General features: G+C 43.2%; 2 protein-coding genes across 7 annotated transcripts in view; both read right to left on the bottom strand.

Annotated features, from left to right (window-relative positions):
- The window catches only part of kirrel1b (kirre like nephrin family adhesion molecule 1b), a 76,350-nt gene extending 75,365 nt beyond the window's left edge, over positions 1-985 (bottom strand). For both annotated transcript variants that reach the window (XM_087178817.1, XM_023424421.2), the window contains exon 1: positions 532-985. In XM_087178817.1, coding sequence (XP_087034943.1) covers positions 532-577 — 46 coding nt within the window. In that variant the 5' untranslated portion in view covers positions 578-985. The remainder of the gene's footprint in view (positions 1-531) is intronic.
- Positions 986-3,033: 2,048 nt separating this feature from the next.
- cadm3 (cell adhesion molecule 3) overlaps positions 3,034-18,995 on the bottom strand; it is an 89,805-nt gene continuing 73,843 nt past the window's right edge. Inside the window, exons 8-12 of one of the 5 annotated variants that reach the window (XM_023424528.2) lie at positions 14,277-14,449; positions 13,415-13,843; positions 12,941-12,961; positions 9,788-9,913; positions 3,034-7,431 (exon numbers count right to left, since the gene is read on the bottom strand). In XM_023424528.2, the coding sequence (XP_023280296.1) occupies positions 7,313-7,431; positions 9,788-9,913; positions 12,941-12,961; positions 13,415-13,843; positions 14,277-14,449 (868 nt within the window). In that variant the 3' untranslated portion in view covers positions 3,034-7,312. Of the gene's footprint in view, positions 7,432-9,787; positions 9,914-11,118; positions 13,844-14,276; positions 14,450-18,995 lie in introns of those variants that run through there. The other 4 variants (XM_023424530.2, XM_023424531.2, XR_002761728.2 and 1 more) reach the window with 4 other exon arrangements.

The raw sequence follows: 18,995 nt of genomic DNA, 5'->3' as shown, positions 1-18,995 counted from the left end.
ACCAAATCTATCTATTCATGCGTTTCAAAGGTCACGTCAAAGCGATGTCGCGTGCAGATGCTCCACATCTCTCCCATAAACATGTAATTGAAGAAAAATGAATGCAACGCCTCTGTTTGTGTCTGCGCTCTAAAACCTCATTTTTCCCCCAGCGGAGCAAAGACCCTGAACACCCCATGACTCCTTTTCTCTCTTCAGCGCCTGTGGGCTGTAATGATGATGTCCAGGGCGGCACAAATCTACAACAACATAACACATTTACAAGCGCGCGCGCGCACACACACAAACACACGCACACAACAACAACAACAACGCGCGTGCACACGTTGCCAGACACACAGACGCACAGTAGTACATACAAGCACAGACAGAAAGACACCCACAAAGCGCACTGACGCCCGCACACAGCAGAGAGAAGAAGAAGGGCAACAAGGAGAAAAAAAAAAGAAATAAAGAGGAAATAAAAAGAAAGTTTCCTGTGTTGCTCGAGCCCCAGCCACTTCAGCCTGAGTGTGTTTAAACATCTCTCACCTTGGTTCAAAGTGATCGCCAAAGTTATGATCCACAAGGCTGGCATGGTTCAGCCGAGCGCATTCAGATTCCTCCCCTCGGCTCTGCTCCCCCGAAAAGACACCATCAATTCCTCCCGACCGGCTGACTTTAACTGGAATCCTCTTTGAGTCATGAGAGTGAAAGGAGCCAAATTTAGAGGAAAAAAAAAAAATCCTGATGCCTCTTTTCCTCCCTCCTCCTTTCCTTTCTTCAACTCGTTTCCCTGTTTTTCCCCCGTGCGTAAAATAAATCTGTCTCCACTTTTTTTTTTTTTGCCTTCTCTGTCTTTCTTGGTTTTTCAGTCTGAGTCCTTTTTCCTCTCTGCGCTCTGGATTCCCATTTAAACAGGACTGAATTCCTCTCTCCCTCTCTCTCTCTCTCTCTCTCTCTCGCTCTCTCTCTCTCTTTCTCTCATACAATCAGTGGCACACACCCCCTCCCTCCTCCACCACCACCACCAGCACCAGCACCTCCACCTCCTCCACGCCTCCCCGTTCCAAATCTCCGTTTTGGACTCCATAGAGAGGAGGGGGGCGCTCCAGCGGCCACAGAGAGAACTGCGGTTTGAGCATGAAAACTTTAACCATTAAAAGCTTTAAATTCATAACTGAGTGCAGCTTACAGCAGGTTATAATAATACATAGAGTAGGTGTACAGTTATGACATTAATTAAAGGACCAATCAGTAACCTGCCAAATTACCGGCAGCCTATATTCCTGTCTATAAGAAAAGAACCATATGAACAATGAGCTCTTTGTGTTTCATATCTCAGCTGTTTCATAACAGCTGCTTCTGTCCCGTTCTCACAATACTGATTGTTAGAATGAATGAATCTTAGAAACCGTTTTGTTCTTATCAACCATTTGATAATTGATGTTAAGTGGGCAAGTCCAAATCTAAATGTGACAACAGTTGTGAGGTTGTTTGCTTATGTCCTAGGCCACTGTCAGTCAGTGTGAAAAACAACACCTAATGTGTCCTGATAATGAGTTAACATCTTAATAAGCAACAATCCAAATTACATTTTTGTGAAGTCGTGAATATTTAATGTTACAGAAACACTGAGCTCTTAGAGGCTACAAGCGTCAGAAAACAAGAAGAACCTGGACTTTATTGTCTACTGTTACTCCTTATATGAAAAAAAAATCCTGTCAATCAACATGAAAGAGATGTCAGGGCCAAATCTTATCCTTTGAATTTCAGGTCTACCTTTTGAATTTTCAGAGCCACTGTTTTGTCTAACATTCGGATCAATGAGTTTATTTTTTATATATTATAAAAAGGTGTTCTCTATAAAATCTTGGTCTGTGATTGACCACAGTAAAACCTGTGAGCTGCTATGTTAACAATGTTGTATTCACGCACAGCACACAGTGCAGGGACCTTGTGGAAAATTTCCAAATTTTATTGAACAAAAGCCAAAAGAAATCAAACAGCCACATGACTTCACTGTCTGCAAATATATATGCAAATATACATTATGTTGTAGAATACACATTTGGTGAAAGTAGTATTGAAAATGGTATTTTAATCAAATCATCGCCCACTTTTGTGGCACCTACATTTTATTCTGTTTGAACTAGATCATATTTTTTTGGTGACAACTGGTACTTTAAGTCTTGCCAGATAACTTTTTGTTCACAGAATACGTGGACGTTTAATAACAAGTTCAGCACAAACAAGTCCCATAATGCTCCAACAGCTGGACAGAGTTACAGATATCCATCTGTGTGAGCGGTGTGACTTCTTACTGTGTAATTAACTAGTAGCATGTGTACAATGTAAGGCTGATCATTAACATCCATCCCAGTATCAACACGTGATAACAATATTCCCCAAACCACAGTACAGAGTGATGGGAGGAAGGAAAAAGATAAGAAGAAACATCAAAGAAAGAAAGATCAAGAGATCATGGGGCCTTTATACAGTATACTTGTTCCTCTATGAGAGAAACAAAGAATTACAGTATCTATTTTAGTAATAATGTGATAAAGACTGCTGCCAATTTGAAATGAAATTTAGTAGAACTCAGTCAGTGTTTTTCCTAATTTCATAAGCAGCTGACCTTTCTTGTTCTAAGTAAGGAACTTTGAATTATTGCATTGCACTGCCCTCTGTTGGACGTGTTGTCGAACTGCACAGTAGAAAACGATGATGGAGTCTGGCTTTTTTATAACCTGTTGATGATCTACACTGTTACGCTCAGTGATTATTGGATTCGTGAGCTATTTTCTCATGTCCATATATCATGGAATAGATCGTTTTCAGTTTTTTTTTTTTTACAGCTCAATAGAGAACAATGGAAGATATTTACCCTCATGAAATAACCCACTCTAGTCCTGTTTTGTATCGTACTAAATGATCAATACTAGATTAGAATATTAAACACTAAACACATTATGGAGATATCGATTTGTGTGTTTAATGTGAGATTTTATTTGATTTTGAATGTTTCTGAAGAGGAAGAACCAACAATACAGGTGAAATTAACCCAAATGCATGTTTATTGAAGTCAACAACTGAACTGGTATTTTAACCAAAAAAACCCCAAATAAAACAAATACTGTATGAACATAAGAGCCAACAGAGGCAAACCCACCACAGCATGCGGTTGGCTCTGGCCTTGATGACATCATCAGCGATAGTACAAATCAACATACATGACAGCACTATTCTCATGTGATATGGACATTTATTCAAAAGGAAGACTTTTCATCAGAAACAATAATGCTAAAAGGAAAGACATTGTTTTAGTCGTCGAAAATTATAATTACATTTTTTGTGAATGCAACACACACAGGAGTGTCTCCGGAGCCTGTTTGGGTCAATTAATACACACCTCACACTCATACACAAACACACATACACACACATATGTACAAATACACCATAGTCACAGACGTCATGCCTGCCGTGCATATCCAGATATGTGTGTGTGCATGTGCATGTGCCCAAAGTGTGTGTGCAAAGTGTGTACAGGTGCGCTTGTAAGAGTAAAGGCAACACTATATACATGAAATTATATAAAAATGGTTGTTGAAACAATAAAATGCGCGAAAACTAAAATTTCTAACCTTCAAGTTTTGGAAAAAACTAATTAAAAAAAAAAAGAAAATGATTATCAATTGAATTGAAAGTAATACATTTAAGATTATGCACACCCTTTAAAAAACATAATTTAAAAATCAATTTGCTTATACTATAAAAAGAAAAGAGATGAGCGGCAGGTAGTGTGCGACTGCCTGAAGAGGACTTGGTGAGCGTCATGTGATGGGGCAGGACAGCTCGGCCTGACTGAAGAGGGACAAGAAAAGCTGCTGTTTGCTGGCATCTGGTGACAGCTTGTCATTACTGCACTGATGCAATGAAATATGGATTAGACTGCACAGGCCCCACTCAACGCCAATGTACCTCAGTGTGGTTGTAATGTAGCAGCGGCGGGGGAAAGCAGGATAATTCCTACTTCATTCGTTGCCTCAGCGCTCCCCTCGAGCACTGCAGTGTTGTGGAGGTACAGATGGGTTTAACTGGGACACGGCCTATGTTTGCAGATCAGAGAACAGCAGGGAAGTCAGCTGGGCGGACCGCCGCTCTTGTCTCATGAGAGAAGCCTGTCGACACTTCTCATCTCCAACACTATCTACATTTCCAACCATTTCTCATGCAAGCTACATGCTAGCACATTAACTAAGACAAAGGACAGGACGATAAATTACAGGCAAATACAGGTCCATTAGTTTTTAAAAGACACTACACTTTTTGAGTATGAGGCAGGTATTTCTTTTTCCATTCATAGAGCAGAATTAGACTGGGGTTTAATACAAATCAAAGGTATCTCTTCAAAGTGGACAACGAGCTCCGTGAGACAAAGCCCGTCCTCTGGTCTGCAGACATGTTTACTGTGAAAGGCTATAGAGTGTTGCAGAGAAAACATGAGATAAACAGTGTTACGAATTTCGACGAAATATTCACCTCGGTTCGTTTAAAGTTGCCAAACCATGTGCAACGGAATTCAAACACTGTTTAAGCCAAGTTTACTACGTGGCCACCCCAGATTTCAACCGAGAGCTCTAGGAAGAAAAGAAAACATCAGCTGACCCTGCTTCAGGTCACATTACTCTTTGTGGTATAGCTAGCTTATAGACATTCTAGCTTGGCTCCTTCATTCAAAAGCAGCCAGCTAGGTAGCAGTTAACGATAATGCGGGGGAAAGGTACGAAAAGCACAATCCCTGAACGTTCCCAAAAAAGGTGTACAAAAAACTATCACAGACATAACTGTCTACGGGTAGACTGACAACAGCAAATGGATTCCTCTCCGGGACACTCCAGAAAAAGTGCCGCGGAGACCCATCAGCGAACGCCGACAAAAACCTAGAGACGCTACTTCTACTGTACGTCTACATGAACTCCTGAATGAGAGAGAGAGAGAGAGAGACCAGCAAGGAGAATCAGACATTACCAGAGATGGAGGGGAGGGGGGAGCGATGAGGGAGAAGAAGGACCGGGTGAAGGTGGATCAGGACGTAGACGGGATGATTAATTAAAGAATGAAAAGAAATGGACGAGCGGAGCGGAGGGAATAAAAGAGAAGAGGACATTTAAGTTCCTAAATGACTTTCTTCAGTGTTAGTGCAGCCCAGACTCCGGCTCGGCACCTTGCCCACCAAGGAAAACCTTGGCATGTGAACAGTCTGGGGCCCAGAGCCTCTTAGTTAGATTGCAATCAATTTCCACGACCGGGCCAAGTGGAGCTTACCAGTGCCAAGGCGAACTCCCAACCTTAATAAAACACTGTTCATTTATGGGAACCTTTTGCTAAGCTGGCGAATGATTCCTGCTCGCAGTAACACACACAGAGAAAAAAGAAAGAGGAACAATAACAGAGAAGGTTTTTTGTTGTTGTTTTTTTTTTGCCAGGAAGTTTGTCATAATGTATGTAGGCAGTCCTGTTTGGCCCCGTAGTGGAAAGCAAGCAAGCATTTTCACCTCCCCGAAACAGCGACCGTGCCAGCTTCTTAGAGGAAGTCATGATGTCACTACTCAATGAATTTAGCGCCAGGTGGCCGCGCCAAGACAAGCAGTCTGCTGCAGGGAGAAAAAACAAAAAGGTGGAGGCGAGAGGTGCGTTCAGCAGGGCCGAGTGGAAAGAAGACTGCAGCGGTCCGTGAGCACGCAGCGATACTCCAGGAAAAAAGCTCCACCGAACATGTTGACACCTTTTTTGAAAACTGTGTTCGACCGAGGTTTTGCTACAGTTCGGTGTTTGGGAGTGGAGGGGCCAGCTAAGCGGGGATAAAATGGCGGCAGTGGAGGTGGGGCACAGAAGAGAACAAACAGCATCGAAACCCTAAACCTCCAAATCGAACCACAAGTTGGAAATCAAATCAGATTATGGACTCCTGGACTGACAAACTGACAGACACTGTAAACTGTTAACACTGACGGTAACACACTGAGACACTGACGAGGGAAAATCCCTCATAAGTCCCAAGAAACCAAATAGGAAGAAAAATAACAAAGAAAAAAAAAAAAAAAATAAGGAAAACGTTCCTCATACAAATATTTGCAGATAAGGTTAGTTTTCATCGCAACATCATTGTTATTTTTATTATTTTTTTCCCCAGATACTGATATTTTCGACTCTGCATTTCCACGCATGTAATAAAAACAGGCAGGCGTTTTTTTTAAGAGTATATAAGTTACTGTAATGCAGTAACAGACTGTATGAGATACAGGAGAGAGGGAGATGTAGAGAGAGAGAGAGGGAAGATAGGTAGAAGGCGACAGAAGGTAGAAAGAGTACAGAGAGAGAGTGTATTTACAGCACACCAAACATTTTCTGTCAAGTAAAAAGAATGCTATATAATTCTATATATATATATATATTTATATATGTATACTGGAGCTCCTCGGCTTTGTAGCGCAAGGTGGGAATGCTATTTTTGCATGAGTGTTACATGTTGTGTGGTGCTGCGCTGAGGGAAAAAAACGTGGGCTCGTACCGGGAGTGCGTGAGGGCACAGAAAGAAGTTTGATGGCATAAAAAGATTAAACAGTGAGAGAGGGAGATTATGTCTGTCACTAATAATTTAGATGGATTTCTCTGCCACGAGGGTGTTTACAGAGGGATACCGCCTTGTCGTATAGAGAGAATGAGGACAAAAAAAAAAAAAGAAGACAGAGCTGGTTTGGTTTAAATATTGAGGAGACAGGTTGGCATGGGTGGTGAGAAGTGAAATATCAGCTAGGGATGCCAGGAATGTGAGTTACAATTTTGCTTTTTCGAGGCGTTGACAGTTAGAAATAGGATACGATGCTTTGTGTAAAAATGTGTTAATGTGTCATAATTCAGACGTGTTAGTAGGAGGCTCGTGTTTGTTAATCTGAGCGTCTACGAGCATTCGAGTCTGGGTGAGAAGAGTTTTTTTTTCCCCAAAATTGACTCGTGTGTGTGTGTGTGTGTGTGTGTGTGTGTGTGTGTGTGTGTGTGTGTATGTGTGTGTTTGAGTGTGTAACTACAGTTCGTTCATATGTCAGTGCAAAATCTCACTTCCCTGTATCAATGCAAAGAGGGTAGTACCAGTTGAATCACTTTATCCTGTCCACAGTTCTTTCTCTCCCTTCCCCTTCCATCATCCCTCCAACCGAGTGAAGAACTGAAGCGTTGTGAAAACAAAATGGAGTTTTTATTCCTTCACTCCTCCCCTCTCCTCTCCTCCACGTCCTCCAACTTTTCCTCCTCCTCCTCCATGCTCTATCTAGATGAAGTACTCCTTCTTGTCCTCTGCTCCAGAGTGGCCTCCCTCTGCGTTGATGATGGCTGTGTCGGCGTCGGGGGCATCGTCCGAGCCCTTGGCTTCGTGGGTCAGATACGTTCCTGTGGAAGGAAAGGGAGGGAAAAGAGACCGATGGAGTAAGAGAGAGAAAGAGAGATAGAAAGAGGGAGGAGGAATAAGATTGCTGAGGCAGTAAAAGTCAAACACTGGAACTGAAAAATGACAGAAGGCCAGCAGGGTAGAGGCTGTTATAAACAGTTGAGTGGTGAGATGTTCCAATATGATGCCTAAACTATCACCTCAGGTGTTTTCAAGAACTTTTTGTTTTTAATGTGTTTGAATTATTATGTGGTGAAGGTTTCCTCAGGCTGGGGGCACGCTGGGAGACCAACTGATAAAAAGGTGTTTATATGAAACACAGGTTATACACTATGTATCCTAGACATCTACAAAGCTTTTACTTTTACATCAATGCATAACGGGTCGACATTAAAGGGGCTATTTGCAAGTTTTCTCTACTACTAAACATGGTTTCTTGGCTTGAGCAGGTGATGATAATTGCTGCTTGACAAGATGTTCTGCCATCTTTGTGTTTACAACACAGGAGGTTAAAATACACCCTCTAGGCAGCGCTACGTCTTCAGGGCAGGTAGGAGGCTACACTGAGTCGCAATTGGAAAGTGCTAGCTGGTTAGCATGCTATCTTCAGAAGAAGAAAAGATGTGACTTACAAATAGCTCCTTTAAGCCAGTGTCAACAAGACCATGCTCCAACACAACATGCGCTCTTATCTGAAAAGATCCACAGCTACTTCATAACTCCTGGTTTTCTATGCATTTCTATGTATTCTACCCAGATTGTGATGGTACTTTTTTTTTTAATCTCACTTTAAAAGTTAGTATCTTGAAAATGGAAACAGAAGTTTGACAAAATAAACATGAATTAAGGTCCATGTACAAGCGTTTTCTGAACCTCTCACTGACACGTCACTGTTTTTTATCAGCCAACAGAATTGAATCACGTCAGGGACTCAACTCATGTGTCATCAAGCGACTTAGACGTGGAGCTTCGGTCACATGATAAATGGTGGTTGTATATGGGAACGTGCAACAACTGTTGGCAACAGTACACTGGTGTAAACAGGAAGGACCCTGGACGACAGCAGCTGTCTGTGAACACAACAGCAAAATCTGGGAAGGGGTCAAAGTCATGAGTTGATACCTTTGAATTAATGGGTTTACAACATTTCCCCCCAAATACAACCACCTGTTCGGACTTGTCTGACCATCCATTTGCTGATGAAAACCATGAGATGTCATTGAAAGCACCAGAGAAGTTAAGATTATTTTGTCAAACTACTTTTAATGTGGATTGAACGTTGGTAAAAATCTCAGGATGTATCATTCTCAGGCCATTTCACAATATGTACGTACACATATCAGTGTCTCAATCAGCTGTTTTTGTGCTTTGTAAGTGAGAACTATCTCTGTTTAGTCTCATATAATGATAAGGACTGACCAAGTCTTTCTGTACAGCAGCGCTTAGAACTGCTCACTCCTCTGTTGGCCCACAGACTTATACACATGCAGTCACCACACAATGAGGAGCTTCACATTATCCCCCCCAGATCCCACTCCCACCTCTGCACAGGTGCTTAATCCAACCAGAGGGAGTCACTAGAGCAGCAACAAAGATATGATCCCTCAGAGACTGCGGCACCTGTGAACACTGGACAACAGGTAGCCGTGTTCAATATTCTGGGCCAGCTGGAGGCACCGGAACCGGGGATTGAATCTGGCTCACTGTGGTGATAGTGGAGGGCATGTATGCATCAACTGCCCCCATGTGGGTGCCAAAACATGTCTATATTACCATTTAAATTTCACATGTCCCCTGCTGGAGCTGAGCCTTTTTGAATTTGCTTTGTTCTTGTTTGTTTATATTCCAAAAGGGAAATTCTGGGAAGTGAATATAGCTGAATAGCGAGAGAGAGAGCTAATAGAAAGAGAGAGCTAAGAGCGAGCGGAGCGCTCAAGCTGATCTCAGTAAGTAAGCAATGAGTTTCTACCAAATCACTTTAAATCCCATATTTGGTCACAGGAGTGAAAACATGCTGACGTCAGGAAATCTAATCTCACAGGAAGTTGTGTGAACCAAAATGCATTAAAAGGCAATGAATAAACATTCACCTATTGACATTTTTTCATTTTCTTATTCTGCTTTAAGAGTAAAATAATTGAGGTTTATGCTCAGGATTTATATTTAGGTGTGACTGCATTTGCATTTTTGTGTATCCCTGCATTTGTATGCATATGCATGTTTGTACGTGTGAGATCCTGTCTCGCTACGCATGTATCCATATTTATGCAAGTGTATCTCTGTGTTCGCTCATGCATGCATGCATGAGTGTGTTCGTGTTCATTTGTCTGTGTGTGGGTGTGTCTGTGAGCAGGTGACCTTTGTGTCTGATGAGGTATCTGCCGAGGACGATGAGCAGGCAGAGCAGGATGAAGACGATAACAGCCACCACCCCTCCGATCACAGCATGGTCCACCCCCGAAGAGGTCAACATGGCTGTGGGGTCTTGAGAGGACGGAGGTGAACAGAAGAGGTGCAAAGAGGAGAGAGGAGAGGAGAAGGGGAAAGGAGTGGGTGAGATGGAAAGTGGATGAAAGGGAAAGAGACAAAACAGCAAGAGAAAATGAGACAGTACGAAATAAGGCGAGAGAGGGGGAAAAAGAGACGGAGATTGAAAGCAGAGAGGGCGGAGGGGGTGGCAGAGAAATATTGGTGGAAACGGGAGACAGATGATGAAAGGCAACAGAAACAGAGAAAGAGAGAGAGAATAATGGGGAGAGTGACAGAGAGAAGGCAGAAAGAAAGAAAAGAAAAGAACAGGGGAGCAAAGAAGACTTGTCAATATATAATACCCAGGCACAGAGGCAAACCTTCAGAAGACAAAGACGAGGATATGAAAAAAGCCAGGCGAAAGAAAAGAGGCCACCATGTCACCCTCTTTAAAAAACTGTTCGTGACTAACATGCAGCAGGATTGTGCACTTTACCAACCAAGTCCCAATCACTTGTAAGAACCTCGTGGGGACACGCTGTTGATGTCGGGTGAAATCCTTGCCCCTTCAGCTGACTTTGACTTTGACTGAAGGATTTTATGCTCTTCTTCGGATTAAAAAACTCTGAAAAAATGCTCAGGCTTGAGGAATCTGAGGCTGGATTACCAACCAGGGGATGCAGGCAACTACACCAGGGCCCCAAACCTCCAGGAGCCCCCAAAGCCCCGGAATCAGTTTTTGTAATAATCTGATTAAATATAAATTTAAAGTTATCTGCTAGTTTAACCCAGACATGGTGAATGAAACTAGCAGATTAATCCAGCCATGTTGGATCTCCAATTATTGAGAAAGCATACTCAAGTACACTTTCTGAAAGTATGCTTCATATACTTGTAGCACATGTTTATCTGAAATTCATTAATGAGGGAAGCTTGTCAGCTTGATGCAAACATGTAATTGGATTAGTCTCATTAACTATTACGTGAGTAGAATTTTAATGTTGTTTAATACACGTATTTAACATATATTTTTGAAAAATGCACTTTAGCAAATTCAAATCTAAATTTCAACATTGTTATTTTGTCACTTTTACTACTTATACTTATACTGTAAAGTACAATTAATACACAAATTAAAATTGTATTTATGAAAATATAGTACTTTAAACTAACAGAGGCATTAATACACTCTTGAAAAGTATAATAAACATATAATAATAATGCTTTCTTTTTTTATTTGGTGACGCAAGACAAGGACAAGGAAAATTATATGACATAACATAACATGACATAACAAAACATAACATCACATAGCACAACACAATATAACATGACGGCATACACTACTAGTGTGACTGACAACCGACAACTTTTGTCACATATATACTGTATACATATATATAAATAAATAAATATATATATATATATATACTGACTTATTGAGAGAGAGAGAGCAAAGATGAAGAAAAAGGAAGAAATAAACACATATATAATATATAATAATGTTTTCAGCATACGGTACATTTTCAATATTGACATGTATTATCAAAATCCTTTATATAGGTAGAATATACTTGTATATGTTGCATAATCTGCATAGTAAAAGTATGATTTCATTACAGAAAAATATAGAAATCTTTTATTTGGAGATCAAGCTGAAAACAAGACCTCTTTGTCTTCTGACAATTTTTGAGATTCAGGTTTTTCACCCAACAGCGGAGATTTGATATTTTCTTTTCCCTCCCACTTTGCCTCGTTTCAGACTCTCTGGTTACTTGCCCCTTGGAGAAGAAAGCAATCTACGCAGAAATAATTTGATACATCATTTATTTCGCCTGACTTTTCAGAACGGATCAAACGCCGGGTGTCAATTTGAAAGTCACTCAGATAGGCACAACTCAGAAGCAGCACTTCACACATTGAAAAGCATAAACGATTTTTAAAGGGAGCAAAAAGGAAAGGGGGCTGGAACGAGAGACCGTCTTGCACTAGGTGAACGTCTGAGGGATCAAACCAATGAAGAGGGCAAGAATTCAACCAGTCAGAGGAACAAATAGCCAGCTCGTATACACCCAATCAGGGCACAGAGAGATAGAGGCACAACAAGAGACACTGACAACTAGAGATGTGGACAAAACTGTAACTGAGGAGGGAGGGAAGGGACACACACACACAACCAGCTGGGACACCAACAGATGTGGTAAACGACCAATTTTGGAGGGAAAAAAAAGTCACATTTTAGCCAGTTAGAGGAGTGAAGGGGCATGACAACAGCCAACCAGAGGCCAGCCGCAGAAAGAGAACAGGGAGAAGAGAGGGGGTGGGGCCGGGTGGGGAGGGGGGAGACTCTGAGCACCAGTCAGAATGACACACACACACGCACACACAGAGAGTGGAACACACACTCCGGCTGGCCGGCGTGGAGGTGAGAGGGGCATGCTGACGAGGCGAGACTGAGAATGAGCCCATAAATCCTGCTGTCAGCATCAAAGGAAAGCAGACAAGACCCAAGAACACCTCGAAGCCTGACCCCTCCCTCCAGAGTGCTAACACACACACACACACACACACACACACACACACACACACACACACACACAGACAAGAAGAAAAACCACTCACACACATACAGAAACACACAGAGGAAGTGGAACACTGTGTAAATGACTTGTACCACTTAAGGGGTCATGCTAGCGTTTGTGTGTGTGTCTTTGTCAGATAGACGTGAATGTGTGGTGCGAACACTTTGGTGTTGATGCGTGTTGCATTAGTGAGAGTGTGTGTGTGAGATGGTGTGTTGAGCGTGTCTGTGCATGTATGGGCAACAACAAAGTATTACGTGGGCAGGAGTATGAAATATTCATCCCTCTGCTCTGAAGTTCAAAGGGTCCCCAGACTATTTTTTTTTTTTTTTTATCCAGACTGACGGACAGACAAAAAACAGACAGAACTACGGATGGACGGACGGACAGACAGGCAGGTGGACGAAAAGTTAGAACGACAGAGAGTCAGAACTACAGATGACTGGTGGAAAAGTTATACCTGCAATGTTCTCTGCAGCATCTTCTCAAGTGGATGAGTAGATGGATTGTTGGATGTTTAGATGAATGGATGGATGGATGGTTAGATGAGTGGAGGAGTGAGTGTTGGGGGGGTAGTTGGGGGATTAGGGATTATTAACAGGAGGAAAGAGGGAAACAAGAAAAAAAAAGATCAAACAGCTGTGACATGGACACACAAATGCCATTTTATCCTTCATTATGTGCTTTTGTTTTGCCAAGCTTTGCGTATGAGTGTGTGTGTGTGTGTGTGTGTGTGTGTGTGTGTGTGTGTATGTGTGTCCATGGAAAACAAACTCCCGCTGTCCACAGTGCAAGCACAATTTGTGTATTGAGGGATAAAAATAACAAAAGTAGAAACGTAAATGGTGTTTGCTTTTCCGCTCCATTACTAAACATCTCACAATTCTCTTGTTTGCAAGTGTGTGTCCAAGTGTGTGACTCAGATGATTTTTACCTGTGAAAGTGTAAACTCCATTCAGCCGGACGGAAACTGAGGGAGTAAGGGAGGAGGCGAGGGAGGGGTAGGTGGGAGTGGCAGTGGACGGAGCGCTGCTTGCAGAGGAGGGAGGAGTAGCAGCCGGGGACGAGGGGGAGTGAGAGAATGGCAGGTCGGGGAAGAGGGCGTTGGAGAGGATGGTGGTGGTGGTGTAGGAATCGGAGACGGTGGTCGACATGTCAGCATTTGATGGGTTGGCAGAAGGGGAGGAGTCAGGGAAGGAAGTGGAGGTGAGGTCAGGAGGGGAGGAGGATGAAGAGGAGTAGGCGGAATCAGAGCCGGAGCCAGAGAAGGTGTCAGGAGGGGAGGAGGATGGGAGGGAGGAGGTAGAGGTTGAAAAATCAGGGGAGGGGGAGGTGGTGTCCACGGCGTCTGGGTCCATGGGATCTTGGGGAGGAGGAACCGGCAAGCAAAGCGCAAAAATGGCCGTGGATCGAAACGAGCGAGGGCACATAAAAGCGAAGGGAAAGAAGCGCAAGAACGAGTGAAAGCGGTTGGATGGTAAGCAGTGGTGGTGGTGGTGGTGGTGGTAGCGCGGTTGGATGAGAAAAAAAAAGAACAAAACAACAAACAAAAACAGGAGGAAAGAAACGAAAGAAAATCAGAAGAGAAAAAAAGATGGAAGAAGTACAAGCAAAACCACAACAAACGACAGAAGAAATAAAAAAATAAAAAAAACGTGATGAAGAAACGTAAAAGAAGACATCCCAGCCTCTTCACTTTTCTCTCTACATTAATCCCTCTCTTCTCCATCTCTCCCCCACCATACACCCCATTTCCTGGCTCATTTTCCCTCCCTCTTTTCACTTTTCCTCGTTACCTTGCACCAGGAGTGTGTACTCCCCCTGGTTGTTTCCTATGCCGTTGTCGACTTGGCAGAGGTAGACGCCATTATCTGATTTGTTGAGCATCTCGAAGCGCAGGAAAGCACCGTCGACTTTGGCCAGTGGGGGGAGCTCTCCATCTTTCTTCTCCCACATGTAGGTGGTGGGCCTGAGACATGGGAGAGAAAGAGACATACAGAAAGAATAAGAGTCCTGAGTTGAACTGTACACGCTGTGCACATTTTGCAAAGGAGTAACTTAAAGTAAAAAAAAATAAAAAATACAAAAAAGAGGTGAAGTGATGAGAGGAGAAGGGAGCTGTGACAAGTGCTGCAGGAGAAAGAGGAGATGAAATCATCAAGAGTGAAACAGAGGGAGGAAGGGAAAGAAGAAGAAATGGATAAAGGAGTGAGAAGGCTGGGAGGAATGAAGACAGAAAAAGAGAAGATAAAAGCGTGAGAGGAGAGCAGGCGAGAACAAACAAGAGAAAAGGATGGAGAGAATGAATGATGTAAAGAGGGGGAGGGGAAGAGTTGTCGCAGCAGACAGAACAAGTGAAAAAAAAAAGGAACGATGAAGAAAATGATGGAAAGAAGGACGGGGTTCGAGAGGAGTGTCGCAGCTTGAAGAAGAGAAGAGCTCTTAAAAGAGATGGAGGGAGAAGAAGAAGAAGAAGAAGAAGAAAACAACAGAATGAAGATCAGCATTTCAAATCAGCCTGCGTTAAAAAATCCATTCTGCATAACAGATTGTGTATGAGAGAGATAGCGAGACGTGCCTTGATAAAAGAATCAATTATGTAAATGAGCGAGTCCTTAAGCGCTGTACAGTAATTACAATGACGGGGAGTCTGAATCGGGGACAGACCTGAGTGTGTTGGACTGATTAATCGTTCTTCGAAATGTGAAAAAAAAAAAAAAAAAGAACTCTCATCGACAACTAAAGGTGAAATCTGTGACTTCGAGGTGGTGGCCAGGTGGGCGTTCGTACAGTAACCGTTAAAGGTTTGAACTCTGCTGCTCTTAAGACCAAACTCCTTCAGACAAATATTCTAAAACCCAACTGGAAGACTCTGAGAGGCAAAACCCACAACAACTCTGTGTTGTTGCTGCTGGGAAGAATTCTCAAAGTGAGTGAAAGCTAATCGTCTGCTCCCTTGACACCTGCTGCTGAGCAAACACTAGGGAGACTGTGGACTCACTGTGAAGCTCAAAGTTTTGAATGTGTGTCATTTTTAGGAGTATAAATCCTGACAATGCTTAAAAAGAGCTCCAGTGTTCACTCAGCTGCACAGAGGCAAATACCGGATGAATATTCTTCCCAAAAAAAAAAAAAAGGAAAAACCGTCCTGACCTTCTTTGTCTACGTCGTCAGGTTACCTGCAATAAAATGTAATCAGCTGTTGTATTACGCTGCCTCCAAATGCTAGTTAATATGCAATTATCTGAACAATTAACTTCACATTTACAGGCTGTAACTCGTGTGGTGTTATTAAACATAATGCTCAAAAGTCAATCTCTGTTATACGGCTGCTAGTTTTAAGTGCAGACAGCTGATTGGTCAGACCACGCCGACAATATCCATGGAGCGTACCTGTGTTTTATTCTCGGCTATGAGCTCTGCTTAGGTGGAAGCTTTTCAATTAGCACGCATGTATCAGTAAACACTGCACACAAGTGATGATACGCCTGAAGACATTCTTCATTGCAATTACTTTGGTGCATTCTGACTTTAACGTTACCATGTTTTAAAAAAAAAAGAAAAAAGCTTAGGGTGATTTTGTTATTATTATTAATATAAAATGTGTTAAATTACGCCAGTATTGGAAATTTAAATAATCCAACACTTTAGTAACAACACAAGTGTCTGTCATCTGATCAGTATTTTTACATTTAAAAAGGATAAGTCTGGTGTTATTTTATATTGTTTTTAATTTCACCAAATCCCTGAGGAGACCCACAATGCATTAGTCCAACACTCATTACTCTCTGGCTTTTTCTACCCAGTCTGTGGCACGTCGTGTCAAGGCAACTGGTTTCTGGAAAAAAATGGACATATTTAAAGCTTTACAGCCCACATCTTAACCATTCTGATTCAGTCAGCTCTCATCAGCCCAGTTTCCAGACACAACAGGCAGTTGCCCACTGTCACTCCTTGCCCAGCACCAAACAACAGATGGACAAAGTCAGCATCTAGCTGTTGAGGGAAGTGGAGCATTTAACTGCTTAAGTGACAGATGTTTCCCTCTGGAGTTAGTAGAGAAACAAAATGGAGCCAAAAGAAGAGTAAATATTGGATTCAAATTTGCCAGGTGGACACAAACATGACTTCAAATGTTGCCCAGTGTCCGCTAGATGTGTAAATATGCCACTGTTTGCTAACATGTTTGCCATCACAGTTTCATAAAGTAATAACGATAACGATAATCCGGCTGGGCGCTTGCAAAGGTAACTCAAATGGGAGTAATGAGTGCATTTGTTGGGGACTATTTTCAGCTGCGGATTAATGTGGATTAACCTGGTGCACTAGTGAGTATTTACGGCAGCGGGTCAGCATATGTAGAGTTGACGCAAAATAAACAAGATTACGCAAATGAACAAGGAACAGGTCATCGAGTGCAGTGATGTGGCCCGTTCACGTGTTTTGAATAGTTTTTGCTCATCACTGAGGCTTTATCGCACAGTCAGGCAATTCTGGTTAGTGGGTTTAATTTAGTCTTTTCATGGGATTTGTTTGACAAGAAAAGTATTGTCATGACCTGCCCCTCCTTGTGAACTCCATGCCTGGACTCTGTTTAGTGTTTCCTGTTTTATTTTGAAATTACCACCTGATGTGTACCACCTGTTGTTATTTTTATTTCCTGACTCTGTGTTTTCCTGCTGTTTTTCTTTGCCACCTGTGTCTCATTAGTTAATTAGTCTTCAGTGAATTTACAGCTTTGTGTTTCCCCTTTTCAGTTGGCCGAGTGTTGTGATAAGTTGCTGTGAGCTTCATGATCTGGGTTCTCGTGTTTTCCTGTCTGACCTCTGTGTTGACCTTTGTTGCCTGTTTTCCGGAATTCGTATTTCTTTGCCACTGCTCACCGGACTTGTTTTCCTGTCTGGACAGGGTTTGTATTACTCTCGTCCGCCTCGCCACACTATCCTGCTCACACCAGCTGTGACAGTACATTCTGGCTGCACCAAGGACCCAACAGATGTTTTGTTTGAGGTGAACTTTATGGATTGCCATATGCTTGTACGGTGAGTGGACGAGAGCCCAAAGGTTGTTGTGAGGGTGGGACGCAAAGAGTGTCCAAAACACCTCGGCTAAAGAGTTGATTGTCTGAATGGCTAAAGGACGCACCAGTCTCTCAGCCTGCTAGCCAGCAGCCTGTTCCAGTGTCTCCCAACCCTCAGCCTGATTCTCAGACGGTCAGGCTTGGGTTATTTTGCCTGCAGCCTCCAGTCTGCAAGCCTTCAAGCTGCTAGCCTCCAGCCTGCGCTCCAGTCGGCTAGCTTCAGGCCCGTTAGCCTCCAGCCAGCCTCCTAGTAGGCTAGCCCCCAGTCTGCATCCAAGTTGGCTAGCATCCTGCCCGGTCCTGCTGCTGACCCTGATACGGCCAGCCTGTTCTTGCACCCAAGTCGGCTAGCATCCTGTGGGATTCCGACCCTGTAGACCTTGAGCAGTCCCCTTTCTCCGGGACTCATCAGACTATTGCCCCATATCAACCTCCTGCTCTGCTCGAGAGCGATCCCGCCTTCACTGCCCGCTACCGGAGCAGTCCTGCTTTTGTCCCTGCCTCCACCTGTCTGCCTGACCCCTTGCTCGGCCACCTGAGGTTTCCTTCTCTACCTTTGTCCTGCCCTCAGGCCCTCGACCTGAGATCTCCAGCTGTGCCCTCGGGCTGTTCCCCTGAGATCCCGAGGTCCACTCTTTAGCTCCCTGTCCACTGGCCCCTTGTTGGCCTCCTCTCCCTGGTTGTTTGACTCTCACCTGCCTCACCACTCCGAAAAGCCATGTTCCTTTTTGTTTATAATAAATCTTTCAACTGAATAAGTTCCGCCTGAACGTCTGCACTTGGGTCCTTTCCCCTGTGTTTTGCCGTCCTGCCGGCACCAGTCGTGACGAGTATAGAATGTGGCCTGCCTCACCTTTTAATAGGTTAGAGATTATTGTAATCCTGCTACATGTCACCTGCTGTTTTCCAACTGTGGCCATGACCTTGCTCACATGAGTCAAAGTTATGCAAAGCTTTTTAGTTGTAAATGTGTTAAGTGAACAGTCTTGGGGAGTTTAAGTGGTTAAATGACTTCAAGAGCAGAAATGTGATGCAATTGCGAGCACTCCCCAGCCGTGCTGATTGAATAGATGGGAAATGTAATAGAATGTAGAGCACGAATTCCACTCTCTTCTATTAGAGCGCTCTTGCTGCCAGGCGCCGAGGAAACACGGTATAGAATTCGATACGGTAAGTTATTGTTTTGAACCTGACAGGATGTGACCACGAAGAGAGAGAAGAGGAGTGTGAGCCACGGGATGGAGTGTGACGTTCATTGAGTTTGATCGGGGAGCACAGCTCAATAGGAGGAGAGGGAGCTGAGTGGCTGGGTGTGTCGGAGGAAAAGTGTCGTCGCGGTGATTGGGTTTTGACTGACAGCTGTGGGGGCAACCTGTATCTGATTTGATTGGACACTAGCTCATCCACAGGCGGTGGTGCACATAGCTGAGCCCCC

The sequence above is a fragment of the Seriola lalandi genome, unplaced genomic scaffold (genome assembly GCF_002814215.2).
Source record: "Seriola lalandi dorsalis isolate HSWRI2012SDOR001 ecotype SW California unplaced genomic scaffold, Sedor1 jcf7180002054736, whole genome shotgun sequence".
Classification (NCBI taxonomy): Eukaryota; Metazoa; Chordata; class Actinopteri; order Carangiformes; family Carangidae; genus Seriola; species Seriola lalandi.
Note: the sequence above shows the minus strand (reverse complement) of the source record. Positions and strands in the feature narration are given on the sequence as shown.